Here is a 15,118-nt window from a genome sequence, read left to right on the forward strand (position 1 = left end):
GTCTGATTGGTTTCTGCTCTATTCACAAGGTTACAAAAGTCAAGACCTAGAAATGTTTCTAGAAATGAGGTAGTGTTACGTATGAAAGTATGATATAGTGATAGGGCCCTGAACTTGAAGTCAGGAAGACCTGAGTTCAAAACTCACTTCAGTCACTTATTAGTTGTGAAACTGGGCAATTTACTTGTGACTCAGTTTCCATATTTGTAAAATAAGGGGATTGGATTTGACTGACACTACAGCGTCTCAACGCTCTAAAATTTTGATATTAAAAAATGGGTTAAGTGGAGGCAAAGAGAAGTAGAAAATAAGAAGTGGCAGGGATGATGAGAGGAAACCATTGTACAACTCATTTTAAGAGCTTTTATTTGAATTGTGCTTTTAAAGGTTCCAAGAGAAAAAAAAAGGACAGTCTGTTTAAAAAAATAGCAATTAAAAAAAATGGCAGAAAGCCAATACTAAAAACCACAGAAACTGCAGAGCCAAAGAATAATTAATGCTAAGTGAGTCCTGATGGAGTAAGGGAGTTGGGAATGTGACTGCTTTTGTACTAGGAGGAAATCACAAAGCTGGACTTCACACAGCTAAGACAGAGAGATGTACTATTTTTCCCTCCATCTTTTCTGTTTCTAATCACAAATATAAATGATCCAAAGGATAAAGGATATATGGAAATGTTTGGGGCCTTCACTGAGTTTACCCAAAAGTTTAGTGAACTGAGATAAGATGAAGCAAACAAAAAACATCATTAAGTGTTTATTAAATGACTAATTGATAGTTCAGCAAAACTAAATGCCTTTGATTCCTTTGAATCCTGCTCTAGAATGAGCTCTAGATTCATAGAACATGACATGAAGATATAACAAATTTTAATAGCCTAAAAAAGTTTAGAACCATAACAATTATTTGTTATTCCATATATATTTTGATTCCATTTTCATTTGTCCACTTTATGTTTAATCTTTATGCTTAATCTGAAATCTAAGTGTTTCCAACTTAAAAAAAAATTATGTTACATTAGCACATTTCAGTACACACACATATTCACACAGAAACAAATAGGAACTAATTAGACAAGGATATCAAACTATTACATTTCTCTTAGATCCACAGCCTGATTTTCATTAAGCCTGCTGCATGATTTCCTTTAGACCTTGAGCACATGGAATAGTGTTTATTTTTACTGTTGAATTAAGGATTACTCCATAGGCTGGGAAGTGAGTAATGGAAGCTGATCTGCCAAGGCCTTTCTAAAATTAAAATGCTGGTAGAATTCCAAATGATGAAATAAACAATTTAAAAAATATACATTATATTTATGTATATAAAATCTTAGACCTCATTTTAAAAAAACATAAGCAAATTAAGATAATTATTAGTCTCTAATATGCAGAGAAAAATACTGAAGTCTACTGAGTGAATTGGGGAAGGGTAAATAAAGTAGTAATTTGGATACTTTTGCTTTAAAAATTATTGGAATTGAAAAGTGATATAGGATGCTGGACAGAACTAATAGTCAAGAAAACCTACTTCCCTGCCACAGAACTTTTCAAACAAACTCAAAAAAGAAGTTTTTGAATGATAAAAACAAATAAAAGTTTTGAATGATAAATGATAAAAGTCAGGAATGATAGTGAGTAATAAGGAATATGTGGCTCTTTCTGGTCCAGTGAATTAGAAAGCACCAAGAAGGCAAAACAGATGAGTCTTGGAAACAAGATTTCCTTTCAAATATAATTTGGAAAATTCAGTACAAAAATAATCAAAAGTTTAACTATTACCTGTATGTAGATGATTTTATATCTATATTTCTCTATTCTATTTCATATCTACATTTTTACATAGCTACAACATCCCATGCTTTTCCATGTGATTAGAGGGGAAAAATAAACATTTATATAATACCATTATGTGCTACATAATATACTATGAGCTTTACAAATTCATTTATCTTTAGAACGAACCTGGAAAGTAGGTGCTATTTAATATTAAACTCATTTTATAGGTGAGGAAATTGAGGCAAATAGATAAAGTGACTTGTCAAGTGTCATACAGCTAGTAAATATCTAAGGTAGATCTGAACTCAAGTCTTCTTCTCAAGTCCAGATCCAGAGCTCTCTCTATCTAACCTCACTGCCAAAATAGCTCCTAATGCAGACCTTTTGACACCTGAAATTTAACCTACTGAAGCTAAAATACTTTTAAAAAAAGGAATCTCTTTCCATTTTTATATCACTGAATAATACTGCCCTTCCTTTGGTTCCCAAGTTTTTAATTCTCTGAAATATCATCACTTGGATCTGTAATATGAGAATGTATTTTTGGTCTGTTTTTTATAATCTCCATGACACCTATAGCCATTGATTACTCAATAAATGTTGATGACTGAATGATTAAAGAGTTAAGTGACTTAGTGATGGGGCATCTAGAAGACTTACTAAGAAGGTAAGGAATTCAGTGAATCATACGTGCAAAATTACAACAGTTAACATTCTAAGCCTTTTTAAAACAATTTACTACCTCAACCATGTCTAAGTAAAAACATAATAAAATTCAAATGGAGGAAAAAGGTCATTTTAAACTTCTTACTTTATAAATTAGGAAATGTAGGAAGGATTATTAGGGATAAGATGAAGCAGTCTAAGAATAGAAGCAATTAATTACTCAGTATTTGATTCTAAATCAGACAATAAAAAATTCCTATTATTTCCTTACTCACAAGGAAAAAAGTGATTTTTGAGTATATCAGGGAGAATAAGTGTCAAGGTATTTTCAATGAGTGTTTTTGATGTCTTTCATCAAGCAATTAGTTCACACTTACATTATGCCATGCTACAAAGACCTTCCATGAACATCCTATCATTTGATTGCATTAACACATTTTTAAAGGTACTTAGAACATATCTACTACATGAATTTTAAAGTTGAAAAAACGAAGGCTAACCAGGAAGTAGTGACTATTGCAGAATTTAAATCCATATAATTTTACTGTAAGTCTAGGATTTTTTTCCAAAATATTTTGATGTTTCAAAATCAGAAAATAAAAACAGGATTTGGGGATAGGAATATTCCTATGAGATAAAAGCTTTTAGCTAGGAAAAAAGTGGGCATGTAAGGTAAAAAAAGTACTAATACCTAAGACCATGAATCTGGTAAATGCATAGAATACTGGTGACACTGGCAAGAAAGGGAACTTACTTGAAATTTTTTTTTATATTTTAAAAATCAATAAAAAAGGAATATCTCATTAATTAAAAAACAGAAAGAAGACTATACATGACATCATGAGTCTACTACATACTTCTTTTAAAAATAGATACTAAATTTAACATAGTATTTCCAATATTGCCCTCCTTGTTTTTCTTTTCCTGAACTCCCTTCTTGTCTCTTTTTTTAAATGTTATACTGATGCTATTTTTATTCTTTTCTTTTCTCCTTGTACCTTTATCACTATTTATTCCTCTCCCTAAGGGTTTCACCTTTCCCCACATCTTGCTCAATTTCTCAAACATTCCCTTATTACAAATAAGTAAAGCAAAACAAATTAATACGTGGCTAAGTTTGGATTTCATTCTCTACCTCTAGTTCATCATGTCTCTTCTATGAGATGGGGAATAATTTACTAACAGTCATCTGGATTTGTCCTTGATTGTTACATTTATTATTGTTCTTGGGAATTCTACAATTTTTCCCTTATAATGTGGTAGTCACTGTAAATATTTTCTTCCTAGTTCTGCTCAATTCACTATCTGTTCATACAAATCTTCCCAGTTTATTTAAGTCATACTTGGATTTCTCCTTTTCATGGCACAATACATTCACATTACATTCATATACACTTTGGCAAATGTCTTCCATGTAATAACTTCCATATAATACCAGACATCATTTGGAAATGCCATTTTCAGATAAAAAATGTAGATGCAATGCCCTGAATATTTAGCAAATTTAAATAATTAAATCTTGATGCTGTGACCAAAACATTTGACCTATATAACTTCTGAAGTTTAATTTTATAAACTGCATACTTAAAACTTAGAAGTTTGGAATTTGAAATTCATGAATAAGATATCGATAATGTCTATTTCAGAAGATATGTTAGTTCTCTTTTCAAATTGTGCCTTAAACAAAATCTAACAAGCAAATGAAAATAGAATGAGAAGAGAAATTGTTAACTAGGCAAAAAACAAAACTTTTGATCAAATTTTTCTGATAAATGTCTAGTGCCAAGACTCATAAAGAACTCATACAAATCTAGGGCAGATGCTATTCCTAGGCAGAAAATAAAAGGATATAAATAAGCAATTTTCAAATTAGTACATGGAAGCTATCAACAAGTGAAAAAATGCTCTGAATTACCACCAATAAGAAACATACAAATTGAAATAACTCTGAGATTCACCTTATAGCCACTAGGTTGGTAAAGATGACAGAAGAGTAAAATGGCAATTGCTGGAAGGACTGTGAGAAGACAGGGGACACTGATAAACTGTTGGTGGATACATGAACTAGTCCAGTTATTTTGAAAACTGAAATATCTTATAAAGGTACATTTTAACCAATCATATTTTGATTAAAAAGAAAATACAGATAGCTCATTTTCAAATATCACAAACTATTGGTTTGTGGCCCTTTTAAAATATAAAGACATAAATATGACCTTCGAGTTGGGATACTGTGTGAACAATTCGCACCCACTATTTAAAGGACTATCTAAGTATACATTGAGATGAGTAATCTTGTAGTGCTAAAAAGTCACTAAATTATCTATAAAAACATCATCAGGCATATAACAAGGAGGTCAAAAAGGGATGGTAAATACACAGGAAAATACTTGCTGCAATTCTTTTAGTTGTTAAAGTGTGTACTAATCAATCAGGGAATGGCTGACCAAATTATAGTATATGAATGTAATGTTACTACAGCTTAAGAAATGAAGAATATGATGGATTTAGAGAAATTTGGAAAGATTTCTGAAATGATTCAGAATGAAATGAGTGAAATCAGGGCAATTTACATGTTAACTAGAGAAAAGAAAAATAACTTTAAGGGGGTTATAGTATTCCAATCAATTAAAGAACAATTGAGACTTCAGGTGACTGATGATGAAATATACTTCCCACATCTTGGCAGAGAGACGTTAGACTTAGAGGTACAAAACGAGACCAATGTCTTGTTTTCCTTTATTAAATTTGTTATAATATATCCTTTATACAGGGAATAAGTCTTTTACTTGGAGGAAGGGAGGTGGGAAAGTAGAAACTGACAAATGCAAAAATAAATCAATAAAACATCTTAAAAATAAAGTATGTAACATAATTCCATAGTTTCAAATACAGTCTTTTTATTGTACAACAAAATATGTAGGTTTGTGGATGATTGTTAAGTTCATAATAAATGTAAAATTTTCACCTAAGTGTTATCTGGCTAATGTTAAGCTTGATGACTCTTTTCCTCTGTTCTATTTTTCACTTTTTGAGAAGTATATTTTCCTTTTATTCAATTTAATAATATGCTTAATTTTTTGTAAAGTCCAAGATGAATATGATTATATATGTGCACACAAGTGTGTAAACTTATGCAGAATATACACATGAGTACACATATATAGCACAGAAATAGCACATATATACATGCACACACACATAATACACACATGTAAGACATATAGAAAGATGAAGTCACCAAAAGGAAAATAATGAAGTTCCTTACCTTCAGGGTCATAAGTTTGAAAAACTCTCCTGGCTTGTTCTGAAGGAGCTTCAGGGGCAACTAAGGCCATATCCTGAAAAGATAAAAATCTTCAAATGCAATCTACTTAATTTAACAAACACATGTGAGGCACCATGTGAGGCACTGGTAATGCAAAGAAAAACAAAACAATTCCTATTGTCAAGGAGCTTATATTTCATTAGAAGGATATAACTTGTACACAAATAAGGATGATAAAAATCATCTTAAGGGCAATTAGCGTCAACAAAAGTAAACTACAAAATTTCTTTATCAAAACTAAACAGAATAGAATCAACAACAGTACTTATTTGTTTGACATTACTGTCTCACTGGGAAGCAAGAGGCATAACTCAAAATAGTTCTAAGTCTTCAGAATGTTTATTAGTGACAGCCAGGTAGTTCTTATACATTTTTGTTCAGAATAGTTGATGGCATGGTGTACTCTATGATATGACTAATATATTGAAAAACCCATTAAATCAAGATCTATGTCAGATCCACGAACTCTCATAGCAAGCCACCCACCAGTGATAATGTCAGTCTGAATGTCTTATATAAACTAAAATCAAGTAAGATAAAATAGTTTTTATCCTCCATAATGAACTTCCCCATGACAGCATACATTACCATTTTACCAAACTTTCAAAAAAGACATTTGGAACTTCACCTGTAAGCCTTCAGTCATATGTTCTTCACATTCTTTGGGAGGGGCCAGGGAAAGGGGGACGAGTTTAGCTATTGCCTTGTGATTTATGTAAGGGAACCTCCAGTACTGGAAACTCCCTCCACAGATACAACTTGGCAATTCACTTTTGAGTTATAGTTAAGTCTCTTTATGTATTCTCACGTATGTCTAGCTGAGGCAGGAAGTATAGTGAATGGAAAGCTGGACGCAAGAATCTGAAGATCTAAATCAAAGTCCCAACATTGAGCTATGCTGGCTGTGGGCCCTTATGCTATTTTCCCATAATGCTTTGCACAGTGCAGAGATTTAATTTTTTTTTAACTAGAGAAATCACGTTAGACACTTGAGTCTTTTGCAATATCCACAATGAGTGGAGGATGAAGAATCAGTTAGGAATGAAGACAACAATTCATCAAAGAGGTTGGAAAAAAACCAAGAGAAAGCTTCAAGAAAGACTGGATGATCAGCAATACCAAAAGCTCCAAAGAGAGCTGCATGCAGATGACGAGGACTGAGAAAAGACTTCTGGCTTCTTTAGTAGAGATCATGTAACCATAATGATATTATAACATAATATAAATAACATACAAATATAAATAAAACATCATAAAGTAATAATTGTGGGAGACATGTTGGAATTTGATAGGGCATTGAAAAATTAGGATAAAAACCTTAACTAGATAAACTGTATCACTGAACATATTTTGAATTCTTCTGAAAAAAGGTTATCTTGATTTTTTTGGTAGCTAATAGTTCTAAAAATAACGTGTTTTTCGTTTTCAAAAGGCAACTCACAAATGTACCATTTGAAATGGAGAAGTGTGAAACATCTTAAAAATATGTATTTGAATAACCCAAAGAGAATTTTCACAATTTTTTCCAAAATGCAAAATTTAAGTTCTAAACCTTGTGAACTAAATTCAGTTGAATGATTTCAGTCATGTCTGATGATCTTCACGATCCCATTTGACTTTTTTTTTGGAAAAGATACTAGAGTGGAATGCCTTTTTCCTTCTCCAGCTCCTTTTTACAGATGAGGAAACTGAGGCAAATAGGGTAAAGGGGCTTGAGCAGGGTCACACAACTAATAAATATCTAAGGCCAGATATGAACTCACAGAGTTGAGTCTTCCAGATTCCCAGAGTCTCTATTCACTGTGCCACCTGGCTGCCCTATCTCGATGGGCCCCACATGATGCACCTTCCATACAAGAAAGATCCACTTCTTAATAATACAAACTGCTTTGTGAGAAAAGAGAATTACGGGTTGCTTCTTTATTCCCTTTGATATGCTAAAAAGGCATTTTGCTAAACTCAAAACAAATTTCAACTTTAATAAATTAATATTAGTAAATGTTTCTTATCCTAATGACCTGGTCCATTGTAGTTTAAAAGTTATAAGAATTTGTAACGCTAAGATCATCTGTCTCTCCTTTTGGATCCTCACTCCTCAGCTCTCTCCTGGTTCTCCTTCTACCAGCTGAACCACTCCACCTCCTTGATAGCTCTTTATCCTGTGCTTGTTCCTAAAGAACTGTCCTGGGCCCCTTTTCTTCTCTCTTCTCTCAGTAACCTCTTTAGTTACCCATTGTATTAATCATCCTATGTACACAGGTGACTCATAGGTCTACATATACAGCTCCATCTCTCCCCTGAAGTTAATTCCCACATTGAGTGTCCACTGAGCATTCCAAAGTGGAAGTTCTAGAGATATCCCAAACTCAGCATGTCCTATGTTTCCTCAAACCCTCTTCTCTTCAACACCTTCCTACACTACATTCTGGAGGCTTCTGTTCCTAACTTTGGCATCATCCGCAATTTCACTCTCTACCCAGATACCCAAATCTTGGCATTTCTACCTCCATGGTGTCTTTCACATACAACTCACAGAGCAACTACCAAAGGTGAGCTCCTTGTCACCTTTCACCTAGACAGATTTCTGCAGCAGTCTCACAATTAGTTTCTCCACCTCAAGTCTTTCATTATTGCAGGCCATCTTTCACATAGCTACCAAAGGGGTCTGAAGTACAGACATGACCATATCAACTTTAGCAGCTCCCTATTGCCCCTAGAACAAAATATAAACTGGTAGGGTTTCAAAACCCTTTGCCAACGTATTCCAATATATCTTTCTATTCTCGTTGAACATTACTACTCTTTTATCCTTTACAATCCAGACCAATTAGCTGTCCCTCTGCTCCACATACAGGGCCCTCTATCTCCTGCCTCCTCCCCTTTGCATGAGCTACGACATGCTTGGAAGGCATCCCCTCTTTCCCTCTGCCTCCTAGAAGCAGCTCAAGTGCCACAGAGGACTTACCCAGCAACTGCTAGTATCTTCCCTCCAAAATTATTTTAGATTTAACTACTTCATATTTATTTTTTTAACACTTATGTATGTACTTATGTATGTACTTTTGTCTCCCCATTAAAATGTTAAGTTTCATGAAAATAGGTTCCACTCTTTGTATTTGTATTCTCTGCAGAAGAGGAGCTTAAAAAATGTTAGTTGGCTGACTGACAGAATCTCATGAAGTGTTCCTTAAAAAAGAAAGGATGTGAAAACAAAGAAAACAGTTCTTGAGAAGAAGGGAAAACCTGAGCTGAGTTGGGAGGTTGTAAGACCATCACAAAGAAAGGGAAGGACCCCAAAGCCAAGGAACTAAGAAACAAACAGGCAACTTTTGCTAGAGAGGATCATAGAGAGGTGCTTTCCAGTCCAGTCAAGAATGACAGATATGGATTCACAGGTGATGGAGAGATGAGAGATCATCTAATAATGGCAAGAAGAAGAAGAAGAGAAGAGTGATGGAGGTTGGTATATTCCTACTAAGGGCACTGAAGCAACTAGCTATTTGTCAAACCTGCTAACAGAAATAGAAATCTGCCAACTTTCCACAGCATGTTTCCCCATTCTATCTTTGACCTTCTTTGGGCAAATGCCCAATAGTGAGACCTATGGACCACTTATGAACAGCTTAGTTACTCTTTCTGCATAATTCCAAAATTATATCTACAATGTTTGGACATCTTAAGAGCTACAACAGCACCTGAGTAGTTCATCATTCCCAAGCAGTTCAGAATGATTATCTCATATACTTTTTTAAATTAACAGTGGCATTCTGTTTTTGTGCAAAGAAAATTTAAAACCTTATTTTAGGAATGAAAATAGAAACTGCATTCTAACACGGGAGATAGATAAAAAATTATTAAAAACCAAACAAAAGAAGAAAATAGAAGAAATACTTCCTGTTCCCAAAGCATGATTATTTAAATAAAATTTCATTTGATAACAAATCTACCTGATTATTATGATTATAATGCTTTTTAATGATAGATATGAATACAATTTTAAATCCCAATGAAACAGATTATGATTTGAGATATAATATTTAAGATTCCTAGATGTTACTACAATATACAAAATATTATGCCACTATAGTACTATCAAAGATAGAATACAGTTTTGAACTATTAGCATACAATATTGTACGGTTTTGTACAAATACTTCCTAGCTGTGTGACCCAGGGCAAGTCACTTAATTCTGCTGGTCCAGTTTCCTCATCTATAAAATGAACTGGAGAAGGAAATAGCAAACCATTCCAAGATCTTTGTCAAGAAAATCTCAAATGAGGTTACAAAGAGATGAACATGATTGAAACAACTCAACAATAACAAAAATTGTAGTTCTGAACTAATCATCAACCGGACTCAGTTTGATATTTTTTTAATATTATCTTCTCAGTACACTAGAAATTAGACAATGTAGGATTTCTTACTATTTTTTTCAATATCAAGTATAAATGTGGGCTACTGAGATAGTAGCCTAGGATTTTCTTATAGTATGGTAACTTGTAAGTAAAGAGGAAGAGAGTTTACCCTTCTGGTTTCTTCTCTCTCAAAAGTAAAGCTTCTAACTCCTATAAAGGCTAGAGAAAAAAAAAAAAAAGAAATGGGTAGGAAGAGCCATTCAGGAGAGGATTTTTTATTATTATATTCTAATCAGCATCACCATCTGATATAAATCCTTCTTGTACCCATCTTCATTAGATAACCTTACCTTTACAGGTCTTTTCAAAATGAGGGTGGCCTTATTTAACTTAAACCATTCTAAAATTATAGAGCTGAAAGGGTGGTATGACCTGGGATCCTTGCCACAAGTCAAATAAAGGCCTACATAATTTTAAAAGGTGCATTTTTTAAAACCCTTAACTTCTGTGTATTGGCTCCTTGGTAGACAAGTGGTAAGGGTAGGCAATGGGGGTCAAGTGACTTGCCCAGGGTCACACAGCTGAGAAGTGTCTGAGGCCGGATTTGAACCTAGGACTTCCCGTCTCTAGGCCTGGCTCTCAATCCACTGAGCTACCCAGCTGCTCCCTAAAAGGTGCATTTTTAAAAGGTCTGCTTTTAAACAATTTAGGGATGGAGTGTCTCACTATACCAGATAACCTATTCTAATGTTTAGTCAGACTACTATCTGATCAAACTATCCTCTAATCAGGTAGCTATGCATATAAAAAAAAGAAAGTCAGCAAAGTTTCTTTAGATGGCATATAACTCTGACATTTAAAATGCTTTGTCTCTAGTGTTCTCTCATCCCTGTTATACCGAACAAAGAAGAAAACATGTATAGCATATTACAAAATACATCTCTAACATGGCATACTATCCTACTAATCTACCACTTTTGTACTCTAGAGGAAAAAAGAAGGTAGGTTTCCTTTCCTTTTCTCTATGATTTTTATTATCATGCCCCCTTCCTTACCCTCCTGCTTAGAGTTGATCCTTTTAGTGATTACTTCATTTACAATGTTGTAGTTATTCAGCTTGGTTTCTTTAGGTTAGCTTATTTCATTGAGGCAGTTTTTCAAAATCTTTCCAGGTTTCTCTGAATTTCTAATATATGAATCTAGATTCGTTTTTTTCCCCAACCACTCCCATTTAGATGGGCACCGACTTTGTTTTCCAGTTCTTTACTTCCACAAAGGGTGTCTATGACTATTTTGGTATTACAGTAGTCGTCTCTTTTCTGTAGTTTCATTTTCTGAAGTTTGTGTGGGGGAAAGACACAGTGCCAGAGGTCTGTTTTTTAGTCCACTGCCATGTTTTAAAATATTTTATAACTCTATGTTAATAGAACTGTTTCTTTGTAGGTTTCCTTTGTAATTCTATTTTGTTTTATGCATTTAAAATATGAGATGGGGTCCAGACTGACAAAGCATGACACAAAAAAAATCATAAACTTTTGATTTAATTGCTTTTCTTATATAATTATAAACTGGAATCCAAAATAGTTAGATCACTTCATATAGCAACATTAGTTATGAATCAGAATGCCTTTATTACCATATGTTCTTTAATATTGACTGAAAATTTCCATCTTTGATCTTTGCCGATCTGTATGGCTTACGGTGACAATTCAAAATGGATATGCATGTCACTTAGTGACTAGAAGAATTTATTTTCAAAGACATTTATAATCTGAAATTATTTTTAAATTGTACATTCATATCTTTTGACTACTAACTGGGGAAAAGATTTTGATGTTACAGAATCATGTCAATTCATTATATATTCTGCATTTCAAATTTTTTATAATGTTGTTTGCTAACTTTTCTCCACTCTTTACTTTATTCATCCCAAAGTTCTTTTTTACTGTTCCACTAATCTACACTTTTGTTTTTAAACAGTATCAAAGAATTTTGATGACTATTGCTTCACAATACAATTTGAAATGTGGCATTATACTCCTTTCTTAATACTTTTTTCTTCATTTTTCTCCTTAAGAGCCTAACCTCCCCCACCCTCATGAATGTGGCTAAAATTGGTCTTGTTTTAAAGTGTATCTACTCAGTAATTTAATATAATACTAAATATGTATATCAATTGAGGTTGAGTTGTTAGTCATATTTATTGGCACAGCCCATCCACAAGTAGTGAACAGTTCTCCAATTAAGCCTCTATAAATAGTTGTTGTGCAGTATTCAAGATGAAATATTGTTTTGATAGTTTAATCCCCAGATATTTTATGTACTTTGTTGTTTTTTTTTTAATGGAATTCCTTTTATTGACTCTTCCTGATCTTTGTTAGTATTATTTAGAAATGCTAATTTTTGTGGTTTTATTTTATATCTTGCTACCTTGCCAAAGTATCTCAATTAGTTTCTTTGTTGATTCTCTGGGGTTTTCTTAAATATAAAATAAAAATATACAAATATAAATATACAATCAAATCATTTGCAAAAGAAAGATTTTTATCTCTTCTTTGTCAATATTTATCTCATCTTTGCCAATATTTGTCATAAATTCCTTTTCTTGTCTTAATATTCTATATAACTAGCATTTAAAGAGCTATGTTGTAAAGTAGTAGTGGAAGGAGATGTCCTTGTTTTACTCATTTCTAGTGGGAAAGCACCTAGTGTTTCTGCATTTGCAAACCATTCTAGCTCTTTGTAATAAATCCCTTCCTGCCTCTCCTCTACACACTGTGATTTGGGGCACTGGTTTCTATTGTTGTTCAAACAAGGTATCATCTCTTGTTTCCTCGCCTCTGCATTAGCTGTCACCCCTGCCAGAAATGCTTTGTTCCATTCACCTCCTCCTTTTAGCTTCACTGGCTTTTAGCTCCCTGACTCAGGTCAAATCCTGACTTCTGAAGGAGGCCTTTCTAGTTCCCTATACTTTCTAGTGCCTTTTCCATATTACCTCTCATCTACTTTATATTTAGTTATTGTTAGAGCCTTGAGAGAAAGAACTGTTTTGGGCATTTTTTCTATCCTAAGTGTTGAGTACAATACCTTGAACACTGGTGGATCATATTAAATTAGGTTCTATCCATAGCATGACATGTTCCTGAAGAAGCTGTGCTAGGCTCTTTTGAACAGCAGTTCTTTTTACAGATATTGATTAATTTTACAGATATTGATTAATTAACCAATCAAGCAACTAGTATTTATTAAACGCCTTCTACTTACCACAAAGCATACTAGGCTCTGGGGATGTCTTTAATAAAATAAGCCTATAATTCTGCCAGGGAGTGAAATCAATCTCAATAGCTTATACTTTTCAGACTCAATTCTCTCTTCCTTTTGAAAATAAGGACACATCCTTTTCTAGTACAATGGCATCTCTATAATTTTCCATAATCTTTCAAAGATCACTGACAGAGCAGCTTAGCAATCATATCTCCCAATTTAAGTTGGCTAATTACTGGACATTGTCTAAGATAGTCACCCATTCTAAACTGATGATCCTATGATGGTTCACTTCAGGCAGTCAACAATTTGCTTACTATGGGTGGACATACTAAATACGAGATGTCTGTGGGACATCCTGTATGAGATGTCCAAAAGACAATTAGAATGAAGGTCTATAGCACTGGAGAGATAGTAGGGCTGGATATAAAGATTTTGAAATCACCTGGATAGAGATATTAAAATGATGATAGCTGATGAGAAAAACAAAGGAGAGGTTAAGGGGATATCCTTAGTTATGGGCATGACAAGAGTTAAAGAAGTAACTAAAGAGTCTGAGGAGGATCATACAGAAAAGGAGTGCTGTCACTAAGAAACAGCTAGCAGGAGGTGAGGGTGATCAACAAGGTCAAATATGGCACAGAGCTAAGAAGGACAACAACTGAAAAAAGTTCATTATGGAGGAAAAAGGAAACTATGGGGATGACTATTCGTTGGGGGAAATAGATGAACAAATTGTGGTTTATGAATATAATGCAATGCTACAGAAATGTAAGAAATGAGAGAGATGGTAGTAAAGGGACATCTGAAAAGCTTGATACATAGTGAAGGAAGCAAAACTAGAAGAACAACTGATCTAATAAAAATGAACAATTTGGAAAGATATATTGATTCCAATCAACCATGATTCTAGGAAACTTATAAAGAAAAATAATATTTTCCTCCCTCTTTTCTTTCTCTGCCTCTTTTCCTAGTGGACAGGAATAAGTAGTAGGGGGAAAAAACAGTTGACAATTGAATACAATAAAGAAATACAAAAAGTTAATTATCCCCAGCAGTATCTTTAGGCAACCTTCTCTTCTTTCTCACTGGACTCATTTTCAGCATTTCATTTTTGAAAACTTCCCTTCTTGCCTCTTGCTCAATTCTTCTGTAAAAATTTAGGCTAAAGGAAGTTGTCTGCATCATGTGAAAGCTGTTCCTTATAAATCTAGGTTATATTCTAACCTTCAAGGAAGAGCTGGCATTTGAGTTGGTCCTGGAAGGATGGCTGGGATTTCAATAGAGGGAGGAAAGAGGGGAAGATGGAGGCATGTCAGCTGTAGAGGATAAAAGTATGGAGAACAGGCTATTTTCAGGAAATTCTTAATTCAGTTTTGAAACATAGTAAGATAATAACACATTTATATGGTGCTTTATGTTTTACAAGGTATTACACATATGATGATCTGATCTCAACTGATCCTCGCAAACATTCCTATAAGGTACTATTATTATATTCATTTTACTAATAAGGAAAACTGACTTTCAGAAAGCCCAAGTGGTTTACCAAAGGTTACACAGCTAAGAAGTATCTGATACAAGATTCAAAACAAGAACTTTGAAGTCCACAGCTCTAGATTACATCTTGTTGTCAGATTATAACAAGCCATGAATACCAAGATAAGAAGTTTTGAATTTTTATCATGTAAGGCAATAAGTACTAATTGAAAGTTTGAGTAAAAGT

At 33.6% G+C, this 15,118-nt stretch overlaps 1 protein-coding gene across 1 annotated transcript in view; it reads right to left on the reverse strand.

Moving 5' to 3' along the window:
- MINDY3 (MINDY lysine 48 deubiquitinase 3) overlaps positions 1–15,118 on the reverse strand; it is a 98,664-nt gene that overhangs the window by 16,811 nt on the left and 66,735 nt on the right. Inside the window, exon 11 of the mRNA XM_044677273.1 lies at positions 5,713–5,785. Within this exon, the coding sequence (XP_044533208.1) occupies positions 5,713–5,785 (73 nt within the window). The remainder of the gene's footprint in view (positions 1–5,712; positions 5,786–15,118) is intronic.

The sequence above is a fragment of the Gracilinanus agilis genome, chromosome 5, assembly GCF_016433145.1.
Source record: "Gracilinanus agilis isolate LMUSP501 chromosome 5, AgileGrace, whole genome shotgun sequence".
NCBI lineage: Eukaryota > Metazoa > Chordata > Mammalia > Didelphimorphia > Didelphidae > Gracilinanus > Gracilinanus agilis.